The following is a 22,247-nucleotide window of genomic DNA, read 5'->3' on the forward strand; positions in this document are numbered from 1 at the left end:
CCAACTTGATCAGGGACTCGAGATTGTCCGGTGGTTCCCGAGTGGCCAGTTCATCTTGGATAGTGTCGGAAAGGCAAAGGCCTTTCAGCTGCTGCCACCGTGCGGAACTGGATGGCGTAGTCCGTCACGCTGCGCCGACCTTGGTGGAGAGTCAGGAGCTGTTTGGCTGAGTCAGGACCACTGCTTGGGCCTTGAAACACTCGTTTGAATTCCTCAGCAAAGGCAGAGTAGCTGGCACAGCAGGAACTATGGGCATCCCACACAGCAGTAGCCCAGGCCAGGGCTTTTTCCGACAGCAGGGTGATGATATATGCGATCTTACTCTTGTGACAATAGACACAAGAGTAAGGGGATAAAGAATATGATAGTGATATATTTCACATCATTTCCCATCAATTCCCATTATTAAAGTGGCTGGAGTTGAGTCAGTGTGTTGGCAGCAGCCACTCAATGTTAGTGGTGGCTTTTTAACAGTCTGATGGCCTTGAGATAGAAGCTGTTGTTCAGTCTCTCGGTCCCAGCTTTGATGCACCTGTACTGACCTCGCCTTCTGGATGATAGCGGGATGAACAGGCAGTGGCTCGGGTGGTTGTTGTCCTTGATGATCTTTATGGCCTTCCTGTGACATCGGGTGGTGTAGGTGTCCTGGAGGAACAAGAAATAAGACAGAAACCCGGAAAACTTGAGCGTGCATAACTATTCCCCCCCAAAGTCAATACTTTGTAGAGCCACCTTTTGCAGCAATTACAGCTGCTAGTCTCTTGGGGTATGTCTCTGTAAGCTTGGCACATCTAGCCACTGGGATTTTTGCCCATTCTTCAAGGCAAAACTGCTCCAGCTCCTTCAAGTTGGATGGGTTCCGCTGGTGTACAGCAATATTTAAGTTACACCACAGATTCTCAATTTGATTGAGGTCTGTGCTTTGACAAGGCCATTCCAAGACATTTAAATGTTTCTCCTTAAACCACTCAAGTGTTGCTTTAGCAGTATGCTTATGGTCATTGTCCTGCTGGAAGGTGAACCTCCATTCCAGTCTCAAATCTCTGAAAGACTGAAATACACTTCCCTCAAAAATGTCCCTGTATTTAGCTTCATCCATCATTCCTTCAATTCTGACCAGTTTCCCAGTCCCTGCCGATGAAAAACATCCCCACAGCATGATGCTGTCACCACCATGCTTCACTGTGGGGATGATGTTCTGGGGACGATACGAGGTGTTGGGTTTGCGCCAGACATAGCATTTTCTCATTGTCTCATTTGACCAGAGTACCTTCTTCCATATGTTTTGGGAGTCTGCCACATGCCTTTTCGTGAACACCAAACATGTTTCTTATTTTTTTCTTTAAGCAATAGTTTTTTCTGGCCACTCTTCCGTAAAGCCCAGCTATGAGGAGTGTACGGCTTTAATTGGTGCTATGGACAGATACGCCAATCTCTGCTGTGGAGCTTTGCAGCTCCTTCAGGGTTATCTTTGGTCTCTTTGTTGCCTCTCTGATTAATGCCCTCCTTGCCTAGTCCGTGAGTTTTGGTGGGCGGCCCTCTCTTGGCAGGTTTGTTGTGGTGCTATATTCTTTCCATTTTTTTATAATGGATTTAATGGTGCTCCATGGGATGTTCTGATATTTTTTTATAACCCAACTCTGATCTGTACTTCTCCACAACTTTGTCCCTGACCTGTTTGGAGAGCTCCTTGGTCTTCATGGTGCCCCTTGCTTTGTGGTGTTGCAGATTCTGGGGCCTTTCAGAACAGGTGTATATATACTGAGATCATGTGACAGATAAGGTAGATTGCGCACAGATGGACTTTTTAAAAACAAATTATGTGACTTCTGAAGGTAATTGATTGCACCAGATATTATTTAGGAGCTTCATAGCAAAGGGGGTGAATACATCTGCACACACCACTTTTCCTTTTTAAATCTTTTTACATTTTTTGAAACAAGTTATTTCTTTCATTTCACTTCACCAATTTGAACTATTTTGTGTATGTTCATTACATGAAATCCAAATAAAAATCCATTTAAATTACAGGTTGTAATGCAACAAAATAGGAAAAACTCCAAGGGGAATAATTACTTTTGCAAGGCACTGTATCTATGCTGCATAAGATGCTCAACTCTCACACACTATTAGATCCCTGCTCTTTTGGTGTTGTTTCCACTCTCTAAAGCTCCTAAACACTATGATGGTGTTTCAAATCCTAATACTGTAAAGGGAGTCCCTCCTCTTATTGTATATTCCTGGCTCTTATATAGTGTTTATAAACTCCTCATTGGTCATTCCAAAAGTTCAAATGTACACTTGAATAAAGTATGCTTGAATAAAGGACACGAGAAAATATACTTCTGTGAAAATACAAATTAATACGTTTGTTCAGGATAATAATTATTGAGTACAAAATTATTATCTTCAAGACATGATTTTGAAGCCTCAAATGCTTTATATTTTCATTGCAAATTATCACAAGACAAAACAACAGGTCTTTCTCATTTGTATATTGATAAAGTAAGACAGTTTAAAGATTTGTAAGGTATTTCACTGGCTCCAGGTCATCTACAAGTCTCTGATAGTTGAAGCACCGCCTTATCTCAGCTCACTGGTCACCAAAGCAGCACCCACCCGTAGCACTCGCTCCAGCAGCTATATCTCACTGGTCACCCCCAAAGCCAATTCTTCCTTTGGCTGCCTTTCCTTCCAGTTTGCTGCTGCCGATGACTGGAACGAACTGCAAAAATCACTGAAGCTGGAGACTCATATCTCCTTCACTAGCTTTAAGCACCAGCTGTCAGAGCAGCTCACAGATCACTGCACCTGTACATAGCCCATCTATAAATAGCCCATCCAACTACCTCTTCCCCATACTGTATTTATTTATTTATCTTGCTCCTTTGTACCCCTGTATCTCTACTTGCACATTCATATTCTGCACATCTACCATTCCAGTGTTTAATTGCTATATTGTAATTACTTCACCACCATGGCCTATTTATTGCCTTACCTCCCTTATCTTACTTCATTTGCACACACTGTATATAGACTTTTTCTACTGTATTATTGACTGTATGTTTGTTTGTTTGTTTGTTCTCAACTAGCCTACCTGGTTAAATAAAGGTGAAATTAAAATATATATATATAATAAATAAATGTAGTATTTTAATGATACATTTTAAAAGAAATATGGCATTTTATTTCACATTCATGGAAACAAAACACAGACATTGACTACTAATGTTGCCAGTAGCACTTGTACAAAACCTCAGCCCATGGCTCAATGTAATCTACAGCTCATCCATTATGCTAATGTCTATGACCTGAAACTTTATATTTAGATGATGGTGCATTGCATGTAAGGTTGTTCAGATGGATTGAATCACAGTACAGTTCAGTTAGATTGTTGACAGTTCAGTTGGAATTTTTAAAATTCTTATCTTGATTAGCTTTGGTTAGGACTGTCCGGCCAGTAGGTAACGTAGTATGTCTGCAGGGAGACAAATAAATTGCAAATAATAACAAGCAATAATGATAGTACATGCACAATTAGGTTATCTAATGCTATAATATTAATACATTGTAATATAAAAATATACAATTATTAAACAAATCAATAGCAATATGCATACAAATCCAATCAAATCAAATGTATTTATATAGCCCTTCGTACATCAGCTGATATCTCAAAGTGCTGTACAGAAACCCAGCCTAAAACCCCAAACAGCAAGCAATGCAGGTGTAGAAGCACGTGATCATACGTGATTAAGCTATGCAAAACAGGAACCATATAACAAAATGAATGTCAAAGTGGGATGCAAAACTATGTGGTGTGGTTGGCTAAATTGGCAGTGGCTATTTACTGTAGCATATAATATGTGGGTCACACATCAAACAATAGATGAAGCTCATAAAGCTAGTAGTCTTTCCAGCAGCATTAACTAGAAAGCAAACCTCAATTTGCATAAAAACAAGTGCACGAAAGGAACAAACAATGATGTGTCATTTTACAACTAGAGTACATGACCATAGGTATGTGGACACCTGCTCGTCGAACATCTCATTCCAAAACCATGGGCATTAATATGAAGTTGGTAACCCCTTTTGCTGCTCTTACAGCCTCCATTCTTCTGGGAAGGCTTTCCACTAGATGTTGGAACATTGCTGCGGGGACTTACTTCCATTCAGCCACAAGAGCATTAGTAAAGTCGGGCACTGATGTTGGGGATGATTATGCCTGACTCGCAATCGGCGTTCCAATTCATTCCAAAGGTGTTCGATGGGGTTGAGGTCAGGCTCTGTGCAGGCCAGTCAAGTTTTTCCACACCAATCTCAACAAACCACTTCTGTATGGACCTCGCTTTGTGCATGGGGGCATTGTCATGCTGAAACAGGAAAGTGCCTTCCACAAAGTGTTGCCACAATGTTTGAAGCACAGAATCATCTAGAATGTCATTGTATGCTGTAGCCTTAAAATGTCCCTTCACTGGAACTAAAGGGCCATGAAATATAGCCGCAGACCATTACCCTTTGTCCACCAAACTTTAAAGTTGGCACATTATGGCGCAGGAGGGGAATGCTGCCCTCTTATCGGCTCTTAACCAATCATGCTATTTTGTTTGTTTTTTTGTGTTGTTCTTATCTTGTTTTGTACATAATGTCTCTTATGACCGAAAATAACTTCTGGACATTTGAACTTCGATTACTCACCTCAGATTAGACAAAGAGTTTATCTTCAATGAGACGGATGGGAGGGATATACTACAGACACCTCCTAGTGGTTAGAGTGTTGCACTAGTAACCGGAAGGTTGCGAGTTCAAACCCCCGAGCTGACAAGGTACAAATCTGTCGTTCTGCCCCTGAACAGGCAGTTAACCCACTGTTCCCAGGCCGTCATTGAAAATAAGAATGTGCTCTTAACTGACTTGCCTGGTTAAATAAAGGTAAAAAATAAAATTAAAATAAAATATTAAAAAAACACCCGACCAGGCCCAGATCCCCGTCATTCGCTGGAGAAGGAAACTGAGATTTCGCGGAAAACGATCAGGGTGCCTTGTGAGGATCAGGTGACGAGTGGCTAATCTGCCTCTGCCTTCCGTCCTGCTAGCTAATGTTCAATCACTGGAAAATAAATGGGACGAACTGAAAGCACGTATATCCAACCAACGGGACATTAAAAACTTTAATATCTTATGTTTCACCGAGTCGTGGATGAACGACGACATTAAGAACATACAGCTGGCGGGTTATACACTATATCTGCAGGATAGAACAGCAGCCTCTGGTAAGACATGGGCGGGGCCTATGCATATATGTAAACAACAGCTGGTGCACAATATCTCAGGAAGTCTCGCCTGAGGTAGACGGGGCTCTAGTGGAGTAGGTTGAGAGATTCAAGTTCCTTGGCGTCCACATCACCAACAAACTAACATGGTCCAAGCACAAAGACAGTCGTGAAAAGGGCACAACAAAACCTATTCCCTCTCATGAGACTGACGGGATAAACCTGTCAGTGTGCTCTCGATGGTGCAGCTGTAAAACCTTTTGAGGATCTTTTAAGGATCAGGCATACTGTTGCGTCGTCGCACATTTGTAAGATAAATATTGACATTTTACGATCTCTAACACTTTTAACGTGCAAAAATAACAAATTAATTTGCGGGTGATGGGGGGCTCAGTTTACCTCATGGCGCAGATCAGGCGCTGAGCCAATAGCCATAGACTTAAAGTTGAAGTTGGAAGTTTACATACCCTTAGGTTGGAGTCATTAAAACTATTTTGTCAACCACTCCACAAATTTCTTGTTAACAAACTATAGTTTTGGCAACTCTGTTAAGGCATCTACTGTGTGCATGACACAAGTAATTTTTTGCACAATTGTTTACAGACAGATTATTTATATAATTCACAGTATCACAATTCTAGGGGGTCAGAAGTTAACATACACTAAGTTGACGTTACTTGAAACAGCTTGGAAAATTCCAGAAAATGATGTCATGGCTTTAGAAGCTTCTGATAGGCTAATTGACATAATTTTAGTCAATTGGAGGTGTACCTGTGGATGTATTTCAAGGCCTACCTTCATACTCAGTGCCTCTTTGCTTAACATCATGGAAAAATCAAAAGAAATCAGACAAGACTTCAGAAAAAAATTGTAGACCTCCACAAGTCTGGTTCATCCTTGGGAGCAATTTCCAAACGCCTGAAGGTACCACGTTCATCTGTACAAACAATAGTACTGTCACACCCTGACCTTAGAGAGACTTTTTATCTCTCTATTTGGTTAGGTCAGGGTGTGATTTGGGAGGGCATTCTAGTTTTCTATTTCTTTGTTGGCCGAGTATGGTTCCCAATCAGAGGCAGCTGTCTATCGTTGTCTCTGATTGGGGATCATACTTAGGCAGCCTTTTTTCCACCTTCAGTTGTGGGATCTTGTTTTTGTGTAGCTGCCTGTGAGCAGCCCAGAACGTCACAATTTGTTTGTGCGTGTTTGTTTTTGTTTGGTGAGTTTCGATTTATTAAAATATGTGGAACTCTACGCACGCTGTGCCTTGGGCCGCTCATTTCAATGACCGCGACAAGTACGTAAGTATAAACACCATGGGACCACGCAGCCATCCTACCGCTCAGGAAGGAGACGCATTCTGTCTCCTAGAGGTGAACATACTTTGGTGCGAAAAGTGCAAATCAATCCCAGAACAACAGCAAAGGACCTTGTGAAGATGCTGGAGGATATAGGTACAAAAGTATCTATATCCACAGTAAAACGAGTCCTATATTGACATAACCTGAAAGGCCGCTCAGCAAGGAAGAAGTCACTGCTCCAAAACAGCAACTGCACATGGGGACAAAGATCATACTTTTTGGAGAAATGTCCACTGGTCTGAAGAAACAAAAATAGAACTGTTTAGCCATAATGACCATCGTTGTGTTTGGAGGAAAAAGGGGGAGGCTTGCAAGCTGAAGAACACCATCCCAATCGTGAAGCACGGGGTGGCAGCATCATATTGTGGGGGTGCCTTGCTGCAGGATGCACTGGTGCACTTCACAAAATAGATGGCTTCATGAGGCAGGATAATTATGTGCATATATTGAAGCAACATCTCAAGACATCAGTCAGGAAGTTAAAGTTTGACGGCAAATGGGTCTTCCAAATGGACAATGACCCCAAGCATACTTCCAAAGTTGTGGCAAAATGGCTTAAGGACAACAAAGTCAAGGTATTGGAGCGGCCATCACAAAGCCCTGACCTCAATCCTATAGAAAATTTGTTGGCAGAACTGAAAACGTGTGTGCGAGCAAGGAGTCCTACAAACCTGACTCAGTTACACCAGCTCTGACTGGAGGAATGGGCCAAAATTCACCCAACTTATTGCGGGAAGCTTGTGGAAGGCTACCCAACATGATTGACCCAAGTTAAACAATTTAAAGTCAATGCTACTAAATACTAATTGAGTATACGTGAACTTCTGACCCACAGGGTATGTGATGAAAGAAATAAAAGCTGAAATAAATCATTCTCTCTACTATTATTCTGACATTTCACATTCTTAAAATAAAGGTGTGATCCTAACTGACTTTTTACTAGGATTAAATGTCAGGTATTGTGAAAAACTGAGTTTAAATGTATTTGGCTAAGGCGTATGTAAACTTCCCACTTCAACTGTATAAGTCATTTTAGAGAATCCAGGTCAGAGGGCCAGCTGATGAGCTCCATCAGCAGCAGATGTTAGAATGGAAAATGAATATGTTAATGCAACAAATCGAATCGTATCGAACCGAATCGCGTCAAGTTGTTCCTCTAATCAAACAGAATCCCACCAAATCGTTTGTAACTAAAACATATTGAGTAGAGAACAGCACTCTTCAATCTTTTCATCCCTATATTAAACATTTACTGATAATTGAGCTTTTGAGACTAGTTTGTCCACATCTATAGCTGTGACTACACGGCATATTCTGAGCTGAGGACACAGGCAACAGTGTGAAAATGGCATTAAGAGGGCCACGCTGCCACCTTCTGGACAGGAATAGGTAGAGAGGCTTTGCGACCCTGTCGAATAGTCAGTGCAGTGCAGCTCTGACTGGCTCTGAGCAGAAAGACCACCCTAAATATAAAGGTGCACAATGAATTAACACTGTCATCAGGGGATCTCGTGTCTTCTTCTGAAATGATGTGTGCCAAAACATATTATAGACTTCAATCTATTCAACTTTTGTTTATTACACATATCGAAAAACCCAATACTGGTGCACTGAAAAATAATACTCAAACAATTAAATGAGAGTGAGCCTCCATTCCACTATAATAATAGAACGTTAAACTTATAAAGTGTTGACTAGAATCTGATTTAGAAAGCACTCTGCTGCATTAGGTAATACATTTATTAGTGTGTGCTCTGAGAACACTTAGCAGTTGCTTACACACACACACCACACACACACACACACACACACACACACACACACACACACACACACACACACACACACACACACACACACACACACACACACACACACACACACACACACACACACACACACACACACACACACACACACACACACACACACACACACACACTATGATGGGTGAAGCAAAGTTCACTGGCACTGGGGAAAACTCTGCTCTAATTGTTATTTAATCTCCAACTTCTCTTAAACAGAAGCCAAGGTAGGCTGAATCGATGCCTGTAGTTCACTGAACACAGAGCCAGAAACACACTTCTCTTTTTCATTGATGACATAGGATCTGATAACACCCTTTCCCAGGCTATAGAGTGGACTGAACCTAAGACAACATTATCATCTTGCCAAACTCATTCCAACTGGATAGTGCAACTGTTCTGCTCCTGCTACTTTACTAGTTGCTACTCTGACTTATAAGACTTATAATAATTCCTGTTTCCACACCTCCTCCCTCTCAGTCAAGGCCAGGCAGGCAGACAGACAGGGAATGCTGTGGTCCTGTAGGTGTTCATTGACAGGGCTGTGATGTGACTGTGTATAAATCAGAGCTTGTGAACTGAGCAGCTGTCAGTGAGAAAGAATATTGTATTTTTTTTTCATTTAAAAAACAAACAATTTTCCTTATTTTATTTCACTTAGTCCTGCATGTTGGCGCTCGAAGCCCTGCAATCACACCTGCAACCCTTTACATGTGACTATTAAACACTGAATCTGAAAAAGAGAGCACTTGGCTGGGTGGGGTAGGGACAGCGCAGGGCTAATGGAACAGGGCCTGTGTTAGTCAGGTCACATGGTGCTGAGAAGGCAACTTCTGGCTGTGGAGTGCCTGGAGGTGTCAGTGGTGATTGATGACTGGAGATAATACGCAGTTCACCGCTCAACAATCTCAAGGTGAGCAGGAACAACCCTCTTAATGCACTCCATCGAACAGGCTGAAGCCATACATTATAAACAGTGTACTCTTCTCTCTCTCCCTCCCTCTCACCCACAGCAACTAACCCTCAAAGTGGTGTCCAGTGCCCTACTCCTACCATACTATACAAACATCTATAAACTCATTATTCCAATTTAAAGACTGCCCATGTGCTTGGTTAACTTGAAACACCATCATCTTTGTGCTGGAGGCAGGCTTTATACAGTACATCTTCTTTTCCTGTCTGTCCTGCATGGTTTAACCCTGCTCCCGCTGCTCTCTGTGGGCCATTGGTTGGTTGTCTGAGGCCTGGTCTACAGAGGCAGGGTGGACATACAGTAGCTGAGAATGGAGATTATCTCTCTCTCTCTCTCTCTCTCTCTCTCTCTCTCTCTCTCTCTCTCGTGCCCTGAAGGGGAGAGCTATAATGTAGCATGACGTGATGGTCACAGACTCATCATCACTCATCTCCTGTCTAGCACTAGCAGAGCGAATGGAGTGTAACTTGTGTGATGTCTGCACGTCAACAACTAGAGGCTAAACAACTACAGTAATAATACATGTAAATAATAAAATAGGTTTTCAACAGATAACATCAACCTAAAAGTTACATGATACATAAATATGACTATTTATGATTATGATAAGAAAGGTAAGATTATTCTGAAGAGCTCCAACAGTAACAAGTTCCACAGTAGAGAGGGACCGTAGTGTAGAACTATTCCTCTGGCCGTGATACACCTTAGACAGGCAGCGCGAGAGCTGAGCGCAAACCTTCCTACCCAGACGGGCTTCGCACAATCTATTTCCTGATCTGAATAGAGCTGGCCCTTGTCCTCACTTTGAGGAGCAATGTTGCATGACCGGCATTTTGCAATTGACGCTAGGAGAGGGGAGGAAAGACATGTCAACTGACTCCAGGCTGGAGTGGTCATTTCCATATGCCCTGGTTTATGTCATCGAGGTGTTATTTAAGGTACCTCAGATTGAGCAGGCAACATTCACTCATACTCTGTCTTTATTTGTGTCAGTTGCTGCTGTCTCTGCTATAGACAGTGGGAGGGAGTGAAAATCCTTTACATTTGCTCTCCTGCTTAGAGCAGAGTAATTGCAATGACAATGAACATAGCATAGATAATCCGAGCAGAAATCTCTAATATAACGTGATTGTTATATATTCCCTATTGTACATCCATAAATAGACTTTAGGTCTAAAACATAGCGGGCGCAGAGCATTTATACTGAACAAAAATATAAACGCAACATGTAAAGTGTTGGTCCCATGTTTCATGAGGTGAAATAAATTATCCAAGAAATGTTCCATACTCACAAAAGTGTATTTCTCTGTATACAAATTAGTTTACATCCCTGTTAATGAGCATGTCTCCTTGCCAAGATAATAATCCATCCACCTGACAGGTGTGGCATATCAAGAAGATGATTAAACAGCATGATCATTACAAAGGTGCACCTTGTGCTGGGGACAATAAAAGGCCACTCTAAAATATGCAGTTTTGTCACACAACACAATGCCACATATGTCTCAAGTTTTGGGGGAATGTGCAACTGGAATGCTGACTGCAGGAATGTCTACCAGAGCTGTTGCCAGACAATTTAATGTTAATTTCTTTACCATAAGCTGCCTCCAATGTCGTTAGAGAATTTGGCAGTACGTCCAACCACGCCAGCCCTGGACCTCCACATCTGGCTTCTTCACGGCCTGGTTGTCTGAGACCAGCCACACGGACAGCTGATGAAACTGAGGAGTATTTCTGTCTGTATTAAAGCCCTTTGTGGGGAAAAATTCATTCTGACTGGCTGGGCCTGGGCCTATGCCCTCCCAAGCCCCCCAATGCTGGGCCCCTGCCCAGTCATGTGAAATCCATAGATTTGGGACTAATTAATTCATTTAAATTGACTGATTTCCTTATATGAACTGTAACTTTATATGAACTGTAAATTGTTGTATGTTGCGTTTATACTTGTGTTAGTATAGAAGGGGAAGGGGAAAGGCGATACCTAATAGGCAACAACATCTCCTCCCCGCTGATCCTCAACACGGGGGCCCCACAAGGGTGCGTTCTGAGCCCTCTCCTGTACTCCCTGTTCACCCACGACTGCGTGGCCACGCACGCCTCCAACTCAATCATCAAGTTTGCGGACGACACAACAGTGGTAGGCTTGATTACCAACAACGACGAGACGGCCTACAGGGAGGAGGTGAGGGCCCTCGGAGTGTGGTGTCAGGAAAACCTCACACTCAACGTCAACAAAACTAAGGAGATGATTGTGGACTTCAGGAAACAGCAGAGGGAACACCCCCCTATCCACATCGATGGAACAGTAGTGGAGAGGGTAGCTAGTTTTAAGTTCCTCGGCATACACATCACAGACAAACTGAATTGGTCCACTCACACTGACAGCGTCGTGAAGAAGGCGCAGCAGCGCCTATTCAACCTCAGGAGGCTGAAGAAATTTGGCTTGTCACCAAAAGCACTCACAAACTTCTACAGATGCACAATCGAGAGCATCCTGGCGGGCTGTATCACCGCCTGGTACGGCAACTGCTCCGCCCTCAACCGTAAGGCTCTCCAGAGGGTAGTGAGGACTGCACAACGCATCACCGGGGGCAAACTACCTGCCCTCCAGGACACCTACACCACCCGTTGTTACAGGAAGGCCATAAAGATCATCAAGGACATCAACCACCCGAACCACTGCCTGTTCACCCCGCTATCATCCAGAAGGCGAGGTCAGTACAGGTGCATCAAAGCTGGGACCGAGAGACTGAAAAACAGCTTCTATCTCAAGGCCATCAGACTGTTAAACAGCCACCACTAACATTGAGTGGCTGCTGCCAACACACTGTCATTGACACTGACCCAACTCCAGCCATTTTAATAATGGGAATTGATGGGAAATGATGTAAATATATCACTAGCCACTTTAAACAATGCTACCTTATATAATGTTACTTACCCTACATTATTCATCTCATATGCATATGTATATACTGTACTCTACATCATCGACTGCATCCTTATGTAACACATGTATCACTAGCCACTTTAACTATGCCACTTTGTTTACTTTGTCTACACACTCATCTCATATGTATATACTGTACTCGATACCATCTACTGTATGCTGCTCTGTACCATCACTCATTCATATATCCTCATGTACATGTTCCTTATCCCCTTACACTGTGTATAAGACAGTAGTTTTGGAATTGTTAGTTAGATTACTTGTTGGTTATCACTGCATTGTCGGAACTAGAAGCACAAGCATTTCACTACACTCGCATTAACATCTGCTAACCATGTGTATGTGACAAATAAAATTTGATTTGATTTGATTTGATTTGATTTAATCGTTGTACAAATGAATGCAATCAACTGAAATGTATCTTCTGCATTTAACACTCTGAATCAGAGCGGTGCGGAGGGCTGCCTTAATCGACATCCACGTCTTCGGGAGCCCGGGGAACAGTGGGTTAACTGCCTTGCAGAGGACAATAGGTTTCTAAATGTTACATATATTCATACACTCTCCCGTACAGCTTCCTTTGACCAATTAAACATTGATAACTGAACCTCACACAGACAACAGAGATGACAGAGATCGTATTTAAATGAGAATATTATTGGCAGGACCAACCATGAAGAGCAGCCTTTATTCTGACCTACATAGTAGCAATTCTAGCCCCTCTGTTGTCCATTTGTCCTTGTTAACATTTCAAGTGTAATGAATTATTGAACGTGGAGAAAGGATGGCTCAGAACCCACTGAGGTCCTTCCAAATGAACAGTGAGACTGTTTTCAGATTTCTATCAAAGGGGAGATTTAGAGGGGACAATATGCAACATGGAGAAATATCATGTTACTATCTATACATACAGACACTATACTATACATACAGACACTGTTCATGCAATTCAATAACGGACAGTATTCATGTTATATGCCTGCAGATGAAACTGTATCCTGTTCACTCAGGCCAAGAATAGTTATTTATAGAACTCATATTGATTAATCATGAGCCACAACAGCCTGAAAAGCACACAGTGGCACAGACAGGCTAACAGGGGAAAATAGTTCTACTGCTTTGAATCCTATTTCTCTTACCATTTAAAGGTAGAAGCCCATGTTAACCTTTAAAAGAAAATCGGATTTTCTGTCTGTTTGAATCTAGTCTCGGTAGTCTTGCATTCTGGGAAGCCTGGGGATCTAGGTTCAGAAGATGAATGAACAATGGAAGTGGTGAAGACTTAAGCCGGCTCTGCAGGAAATGGTGTCTATGTGTTGTGTGTGTATGAATGGGTGGATGGGGGGACATTACCACGATGAGAATTGATTCAGATTATTCTTTCTATTTGTGCACGCACCTAAACAATGTATGGGCCTAATTATAGAACCACGTATAGAATCCCTATTAATTCATAAAGATTTGTTATTTAACCTTTAAAATGCATGAACTTATATTGTTGCATAAACACAACCAGTCATTATGTTTTCATCTGATTCACAAACAATCACTTCAAACAGCTCCTTTACTAGGATACCAGCGCACGTTCATCCACTCACAACATATTTCCACCTTCCAAACAGTGGTGAATGGAAGGATACATCTGTTACACCAAACACCAAAAAGTGTAATGACATTTGGCAAATGTCATTAGGCCAGAATGTATGTGTCCACTGCTGTCTGCGCTCCTGTCGGTTTCGGCCATGCTACCACATCGCATTTTGCAGTGTAGGCTGCTATACTACTCGTTTTCAACTCCATTTGTCATGCCTCTGCAGTATTGATAGATAATGTGTCAGGATTTGGCCAGGGTTGTTCCGGTTTTTGGTCACTAGATGCCCCCATTGTGCCTTTTGACCTTTTGTTTTCCCTTGATCCCCATTATTATTTGCACCTGTGCCTCGTTTCCCCTGATTGTATTTAAACCCTTTGTTTCCCTCAGTTCTTTGCTCTGTGTTTGTATGTTAGCACCCAGCCCTAGTACTCTGTGAACTCTTGTAGATCCCGGTGGACTCTCTTGTGGAATTCTGTTTTTTTGTTCTTGTTTGTTTGTTTTTGAGTATCCTTTTGAGGCTTTTTGTGCTATTCCTTCCACCTTGTGGATTTACATTTTTTGTCTTGGAGGATTACCTTTGTTCTTGTGGAATTCCTTTTGAGGTTGTGGAGTTACATGTTTTCCCGAACTTCACTTTTTACTTCATTAAATACACCGTCTCAAGTACTGCTGTGGCTGCCTTATCTTCTGGGTTCTGCCGACTATTCGTGGCTCAGTTGGTTAAGTGACTGTTTCTCACTCCGGAGACCCGGGTTCGTAACTGGGTCCTGACATAATGGTGTAACAGCGTACAGTTTTCTTGTTTTACCGGTACGCGTAACCCAACTATTTATTTTGCTGGGGCGCTGTACCGGACCGCACTGCCTTACTTTCACCCCTGGATAGACGTCATCAATGTAGTTACAATGTAATTACAGGTACCTGTCTAATGGAAGCACCAGGCAAACATTGATACAATCAACTTGCTTCATGACCTTTGTATCTTCCTTTACCAATGTGGACTGATGGGATGTACCCAAACACTAAGCCACGCTACAGCACTCTTACACTGATCAAAGGTTGGGAGGTACCAGACAACCTGCCGACACAACGTAAAAGCAGGCTACTCTTTGCTGTAGGGGCAAGGCATTTGGGGTACAATGACTGACAGTCAATGTTACATTTTTCAATGACCCGAGGCTTGTGACACTTCTACATGGATTTAGAAAGAGGATATGGGGGAGCTATACTTTGTATCACATTTATGCTGTCGATGTAACCATGGAGATACTGCAGTTTATTAATTCCAGATTAAGAGGCCGTCGGGCCATTCGGGAAGTTCTGATGCACTTCTGCTTCTTAAACTACATCCCAAATCCTAATCCTTTTGTTCTGTAACCCGTGTGCCTATTGAGGCTGTCTTTGTTACCTGGCAGTCTGTGAACTCGGTGGGCAGTGGTTTAGGAGGAGGTGCAGAGCACCGAGAGGACAAATTGGCGATGCTTCAGTTAACATTGTTTTCGTGAGAGCGGTAGTGGGTTTGAACTGCATGTCAACCCAGAGCCTTTGATCTGGGACCCCATCACAGCCCCTCCTTCCCTGCCCGGTGCCGAAACGGTTAAGAGTGTCTCATCAGCATGGGTTAGAAATTAAATCAGTCTCAGGCTATGCTCTCTCTCTCTCTGTATGTTGGGTAGCTTTTTAATACGGAGTCGCATGCCAAGGGTAAAGCAAGCATATCAGGCCAGTCACAACCAAAACAGGATGATCAGAAACCATTTTAATTTAAACAGATTGGCAAGGGATGACTGTGCATCAGCTAGCACTGGGACATGCTTTACTCTGTCTCTCACCTAGAGGGGGGGAACTACAGAGAGAAAATAGCTTCAATCAGTGGGGAAAACTCCCCCAGTGTGCAGTAGAAATAGTTTGTTGTTTGACAGCTACCACACTGCAGTAACCAAGCATTTCCAAAACATCTCCAGGCTGAATGGACTGGGTAAAAAATGTAGCTATAGTGCTCAGGATCTATATTCTAAACATCAATCACTATGTAATCTCTCTTACAGCTAAGTTAACATAACAGCCATTGCAATCCAGTGTTGTATTGATGCCTGATTAAGGACACATTCTGAGAGGCATGTCCCATAAAGGAGTGAAAAGCATTGATGTCAACATTAGTGTCAAGACGGGGGGACATTACAGGAAAAGAATGCAAGCGGTGCTTTTGATTGTTAATAACACTAACTCACCTGTTGCCATAGATAGGCCATTTAAATTCCATCTGGAAGTCCCTGGTAGTCTGCTGAGGTTCAGGTCCAGCCGTGTGATGGTCCGCTTGTTGCCATTCTTATCTATGACCTCTGTGGTGACTTTGGGCTCCTCTTCGGATCCAGTCATGGGGCTGTCACTGTCCGTCCCCTGGCCAACGTCAACGTCAGAGAGGAGCAGGATGCGGTGGTTGAGCTTAGGGCTGGGGAGCTTGTGCGATAGGGGGGACAGCACTGGGGACATGCTCTGCAGACTGTTGGTGGCAGGGTAGGAGGTGTTGAACACCCCACTCAGATAGGGTGAAGAGGGGCTTTTTCTGTGGAATTTGATAGAGGAGGCCTCAACAGGAAGTGAGAGATGCAGCTGCAGCCCCTCTGAAGGTTTGGTCCCTCCCGTATCTTTAATGTCCCTGTTTAGACTCCTCCACTCCCCATACCCCTGCTGACAGCTGCTCATCCCCGGCTGAGGTACATCTGATTCAGTCTCTGGATAGAACTCTTTGGACCAGTCTGGGCTAATATGGCCAACATGTTGCACTGTGCCCTCCATCTCCTGCCCCTTGGCAACCACCCTAACCCCTGTGTCCCTCCTGTTGACCTCATCATACAGCTGGTGGGCTGACTTGTCCTCAGACCTCATGGGGCGAATGTTGTTCCCACTCATCATATGCTCTAGTTGAACATGATCCTGCACGTCTTCCAATAAACTACAGGACGAAGCTTCGTAGCCCAAGCAGAGTTCACTGTCGTACTCAGACATGTTGTTGCAGAAGTCCAGGTCTGGCTCAGAGGCACGAGAGTCTTCCTCCATGAAGTCCCAGCCCTCTCTAGCGATATGGAAGTGCTCCTCCATACTGAGGATGGGGTTGCTGGCCACACTGGCATAGGAGCCTGACATTGGAGTGTCCGAAGATTGGAGAAAGGCTGGGGTCCCAAGAATGATTTTCTCCTCAGCCACTGGGACGAGGTTGGATTGATCCCGGGTCTGAGTCGAGGACTGAAAAAATAAAGACTCTACTGCAGTGCTCCCTATCCCTACTTTCTTCTTCATCTTGCTGTGCAGGAACTCCTCTGCACTGTTTAACTTCTTTCCCCCCAGCTTCTTCAGCTTCCTGCCCAGTGAGGAGGCTCTATCGTGCCCCAGAGACATAGAGAGAGCATGTTGAGCATTGCTGCTGAGGACCTGTCCTGAGAAGCTCCCACGAACCTCCCTGTGATCCTGGAGCTTCCCATCCTGATTACCCATCCTGACTCTGTCAGCGCAGTCTCCACACAGAGATAGGAGATCAGCCAGCAACTGGTGGTGCTCCGCGGCTAGCCAGCAGAGCTCAGCTACAGCCTCATTTGTTGCCTGGCAGCAGTTGAGGAGTTCGCCTGCGGACTCAGAAGACTGGCTTCTTCTTTTGGCTGCCATGGGATCTACATCTCTCTGGTCTTGGTCATTACAGGGCTGGGCCCACCGAGGGGCGTGGCTCTTGTACATAAACCCTGGGGCCCTCCCCTTGGGTTGATAAAGGCTGATACTGCACAGTTCCCGGATGGGCTCGTAGAGACACAGGACTGTATGCCTGCCCTCCATTATGGGCGCCATATGTTAATTGCTTAAGCACTTTAATAAAAATGGACTGTTGTCCCCAGACGCTGGTGTGTTTGGCGTTGGACTTCAGAGGAAGAGTCTGAAGAGCTCTAGCTGTTCATCATCTGGTTGATTGAACTCCTGTCAGAGAGAAATATGCTTTCATTGAGACAAACAGCCATTTATCTGCCTGAGAAAATATAAAGCATGTAACAGCTGTCAATCAATGTTGATTTTTTTACATTTAAAATTAAAATTTGTATTTTATCTTTAGACAGATTTTTTCTAAACTACCACCTGTGCAAGAAGCCTAATATTACTATTAAAAGGTCCAGCAATACAAAGTATTTTTTTAAAAAGTCATTCAGGGCCAGTGTTTACAGAGTAAACATTCATACTGTTCTGAGGGAATACAACATAAAGGTAGAGCAAAACGATAAAAAGAAATAACAAAACATTTAAGGCTTTGTTATTTGTCTGTTATTCTATTGAAAATAACAGGTGCACCAGTGGAAATGCTTAGCACAACAGAAGTCTCCGCGTTCGACAAATAAGCAAGACCAGCCAGACCGTTTTAGACAGAAGATCATTGGCAATAGATCAAGAATAATGGGTCTTAGTTTCATTATTTAATTCACCCCACTGCAGCAGTTCTGAATATAACCTTGAATAGGGATGTATTTCATTTACATTTAGGCTATGCATTTGCACAGATGAGAGGTTTAGGACAGTGGTTCCCAACCAGGGATACTAGGTACTTTTTTGGGGTGGCAGGTAGCCTAGTGGTTAGAGCGTTGGGCCAGTAACCGAAAGGTTGCTGAATCGAATCCCCGAGCTGACAAGGTAAAAATATGTTGTTCTGCCCCGGTAGGCCGTCATTATAAATAAGAATTTGTTCTTAACTGACTTGCTTAGATACATAAAGGTTAAATAAAAATAAATACATTTTAAAAAAGGAACCCTGGAGGGGATACTTGAAAAGACTCATGAGAACATAGGCTTACTGGTAAAAATGCTCAAGTGGGTACTCCGAGCAGAGCAAATTTCAGTTGGTGGTACAGTAAGAGGTTGGGAACCAGTGGTTTAGGAGATAAATTGCCTTATCAGATATACACTCAGTGTACAAAACATTAGGAACACCTGCTCTTTACCAGACATAGAGACTGACCAGGTGAATGCAGGTGAAAACTGCAGTATGATCCCGTATTGATGTCACTTGTTAAATCCACTCCAATCAGTGTAGATGAAGGGAAGGAGACATGCTAATGATGGATATTTAAGCCTTGACACAATTGAGACATGGCTTGTGTATGTGTGCCATTCAGAGGATGAATGGGAAAGCCAAAATATTTAAGTGCCTTTGAAAGGGGTATGGTAGTAGGTGCCAGGTGCACCGGTTTCAGTGTGTCAACAACTGAAACCCCGCTGGGTTTTTCACGATCAACAGTTTCCAGTGTGCATCAAGAATGGTCCATCACCCAAAAGACATCCAGCCAACTTGACACAACTGTGGGAAGCATTGGCGTCAACATGGGTCAGCATCCCTGTGGAACGCTTTTGACACCTTGTAGAGTCCATGCCCGACGAATTGAGGCTATTGTGAGGGCAAAGGAGGGTACAACTCAAAATTAGGAATGTGTTCCTACTATTTTGTACACTCAGTGTATACCCTACATATGCCCTTACAGAAAATTCATGGATGACTGTCTTTATCTGGTGTAACACAGGTCATTTTGAGATTTATTGTACTGTACCTAAAACCAGAACATACTGTAGCATTGGGAGTGGGACATGCACGACTGTGCTGCTGGTCAAATCACAGTGGGCTTATTCAAGAGCGCAAAGCAGGCAGTATCGAAGTGAATTAACAGCATGGAAAGATGTCACTAATGGACATGGGATCTATTGATGATGTATTGTATATCAATGTAATACTAGTCTTGCGGGGTCATCCTTTCTAATGTACGTAATCCTAACCGACCAACAAAAAATGGCATGCTATTTGATGGATACCTAGAAAGACAGACAACATTTCTCATCACTCTTCTAGTCAATTGTTGCAGTCTTCATCCACATCATCATCATCATCATCAGCAAAACAAACTATCATCTTTATTGAAGCACCAACAACTCACCTAAAAATCATTCCATCAACATTGTACAAGCTGCGTCAACAATGTCCCAAAAAGTGAAGATGAAGTCACAAACAAACAAATATGTTAATACCACATATAAAAGAGATATAATTTCCCCTTTAAATAATGTATCTGTACTGTAACGTACATCTCTGAGTGTAACTGTTTACATACCTTCCTCTGTAGGGTTTCACCTTGCAGCAGCAAGACATTTAATGCATGCGTCTCTATTCTGTTTCCTGTTTCACAAACTATGCACATGATATATCGTCAAAATAAACTATTCTATTATGTCTTACGTTATTCAATTCAATAGGAAACTGTGCACCTTTAAGTTGCACGTCTCCTTTAAATGTTCTCCAAAAGGAAGGATTCCAGTGTCCCAATTCAATAATCAAAAGCATGGATACATCCAACGCACCTCCTGCAGATAAATGATTTAGCTGTTTGAGGACGATAAGCTGCGATTTACCAATTTTAGTTGCGTGACAAATAATGTATCTATATCCTCACTACAGCCAGCGTCCACCGCTGCTTCTTGGAGGGTAGCGTTAATCCTTCAAGACAGACAAGCGTGTGGGCTAACTGGAGAGCTCAGTGTTTTTTTGACAATCTCCTATTGGTGCAGCGGGACAGTCCCCCCCCCCCTCCCCCAGCACACTGAGTCAGAGCAGCTGCAGCTCTCAGGTAACGATTAAAAAAACTCACAAAATAGACCATCCGAATTTAGAGAGGACCTGGTAGAGGACAAGAAGGGCTTTACATCAATGCACTGTCACTGTGTAGGTGTATGGAGAGGAGTCATATTATGTGAAATAGTAAAGAGTCACATTGTGGCTTTAAGAATGAGTTGAAAGTGGATTGAATCAAATTAATAAACTGTAGGCGTATTACTTGATTATCTCCCTCGACCCTGCATAGATCAGCTTTATCTTCTGATACACATAAAGTAGGCAACTCAAACAAATATGACAAAATGGCAAATAATAACCATTTTGGGAGACCTGGCTCTGGCTGGGATCTAACCAGCAACAATTCCCTTATACAACATAATATACCAAGTGTATTGCTGTAGGCCTACCTGTAGGCTACTACATTTACATTTACATTTAAGTCATTTAGCAGACGCTCTTATCCAGAGCGACTTCAATGAGTGTGTAAGGTAGTGGACCTTATTGTCTTGTCAGACTGGTGCGAAGCTTCAAATCAAGCAGAATTCAGGTGCAAAATGGTGGGATTTATTTACAGGTGCTGGTGAATAAAGCTGGATCCAAAATATGGAACTAGGCTACACAGAAGGTTGACTCCACAAACATTTGGTTGTTGCATATTTCTAAATGATTTCTAAAAGCATTATTTGCTGAAGTCCTTGTTGCCTATTTATACATTATTTATGAAACCATTTTTTTGTATCTTGTCATCGTTTAACCTCTGCTACCGTAGCTACATGGCAACGATTTGTTTACCATAGCAACGTGGAATAACTAGAATTAAATATACATTCACTGCAGTCCCGGAGCGTAGCCGCCTTTTACTAAAACCTGCCTGTCACTAAATGTATTATTCTCTACATAAATCCGTGTCACCTAATTTAGTATGATATGTTATGTTACTTGGCCACGCCTAGCTACCTTTCGTCATTTCCTTCTTATTTTTGGACGAGTAGTCAGTCTATGTATAACTTAATGACGATGCTTATAAAGATCATTTAAATATCTCACAAATGTGAAAACTCTTGTTGCTAGTAGTTCCTGCAGGTCTGAGCATATTTCAATCCTAAATTACACCTGTGATGGTTAGACTATCCACTGCCATTCATATAGACATTCTTAATTGACAGATATAGTTTGAGATGTCTGGAAGAGGTGGGAAGCATTTCAGTCTTGAGTATGTACAGCAGCTGTGAGTGTCCAAATAAACTCAGCAAAAAAATAAACGTCCTCACTGTCGACTACATTTATTTTCAGCAAGTGTAACATGTGTAAATATTTGTATGAAAATAACAAGATTCAACAACTGAGACATAAACTGAACAAGTTCCACAGATATGTAACTAACAGACATCGAATAATGTGGTGGAGGGGAGGGGGGGGGGTCAAAAGTAAGTCAGTATCTGGTGTGGCCACCAGCTGCATTAAGTACTGCAGTGCATCTCCTCCTCGTGGACTGCACCAGATTTGCCAGTTCTTGCTGTGAGGTGTTACCCCACTCTTCCACCAAGGCACCTGCAAGTTCCCAGACATTTCTGGGGGGAATGGCCCTAGCCCTCACCCTCTGATCCAACAGGTCCCAGACGTGCTCAATGGGATTACGATCCGGGCTCTTCGTTGG

The 22,247-nt window shown here is 42.8% G+C and overlaps 1 protein-coding gene across 2 annotated transcripts; it reads right to left on the reverse strand.

Moving 5' to 3' along the window:
- Positions 1–3,159: 3,159 nt before the first annotated feature.
- On the reverse strand, positions 3,160–21,156 carry LOC124001281 (formin-1-like). 2 transcript variants are annotated; one of them, XM_046307941.1, is made up of 3 exons: positions 21,018–21,156; positions 16,188–17,922; positions 3,160–3,478 (listed from the first exon to the last, which is right to left on the reverse strand). In XM_046307941.1, exons 2-3 carry the CDS (start codon positions 17,794–17,796, stop codon positions 3,444–3,446), a joined length of 1,644 nt encoding a protein of 547 aa, XP_046163897.1. In that variant the 5' UTR covers positions 17,797–17,922; positions 21,018–21,156; the 3' UTR covers positions 3,160–3,443. The 2 variants fall into 2 exon arrangements, with proteins under 2 accessions (XP_046163897.1, XP_046163898.1); XM_046307942.1 differs by lacking the exon at positions 3,160–3,478 and adding an exon at positions 15,696–15,802.
- Positions 21,157–22,247: the final 1,091 nt, after the last annotated feature.

This window comes from Oncorhynchus gorbuscha, linkage group LG17 (assembly GCF_021184085.1).
Source record: "Oncorhynchus gorbuscha isolate QuinsamMale2020 ecotype Even-year linkage group LG17, OgorEven_v1.0, whole genome shotgun sequence".
In the NCBI taxonomy this organism is placed as follows: Eukaryota; Metazoa; Chordata; class Actinopteri; order Salmoniformes; family Salmonidae; genus Oncorhynchus; species Oncorhynchus gorbuscha.

Excerpts from the sequence above, each read along its gene's own strand:
- LOC124001281 (XM_046307941.1), bottom strand. The coding sequence starts at position 17,796 with ATGGCGCCCATAATGGAGGGCAGGCATACAGTCCTGTGTCTCTACGAG. Across the intron at positions 3,479-16,187 it reads TGGCCTATCTATGGCAACAG|ACATACTACGTTACCTACTG; the intron begins GTGAGTTAGTGT and ends GTCTCCCTGCAG.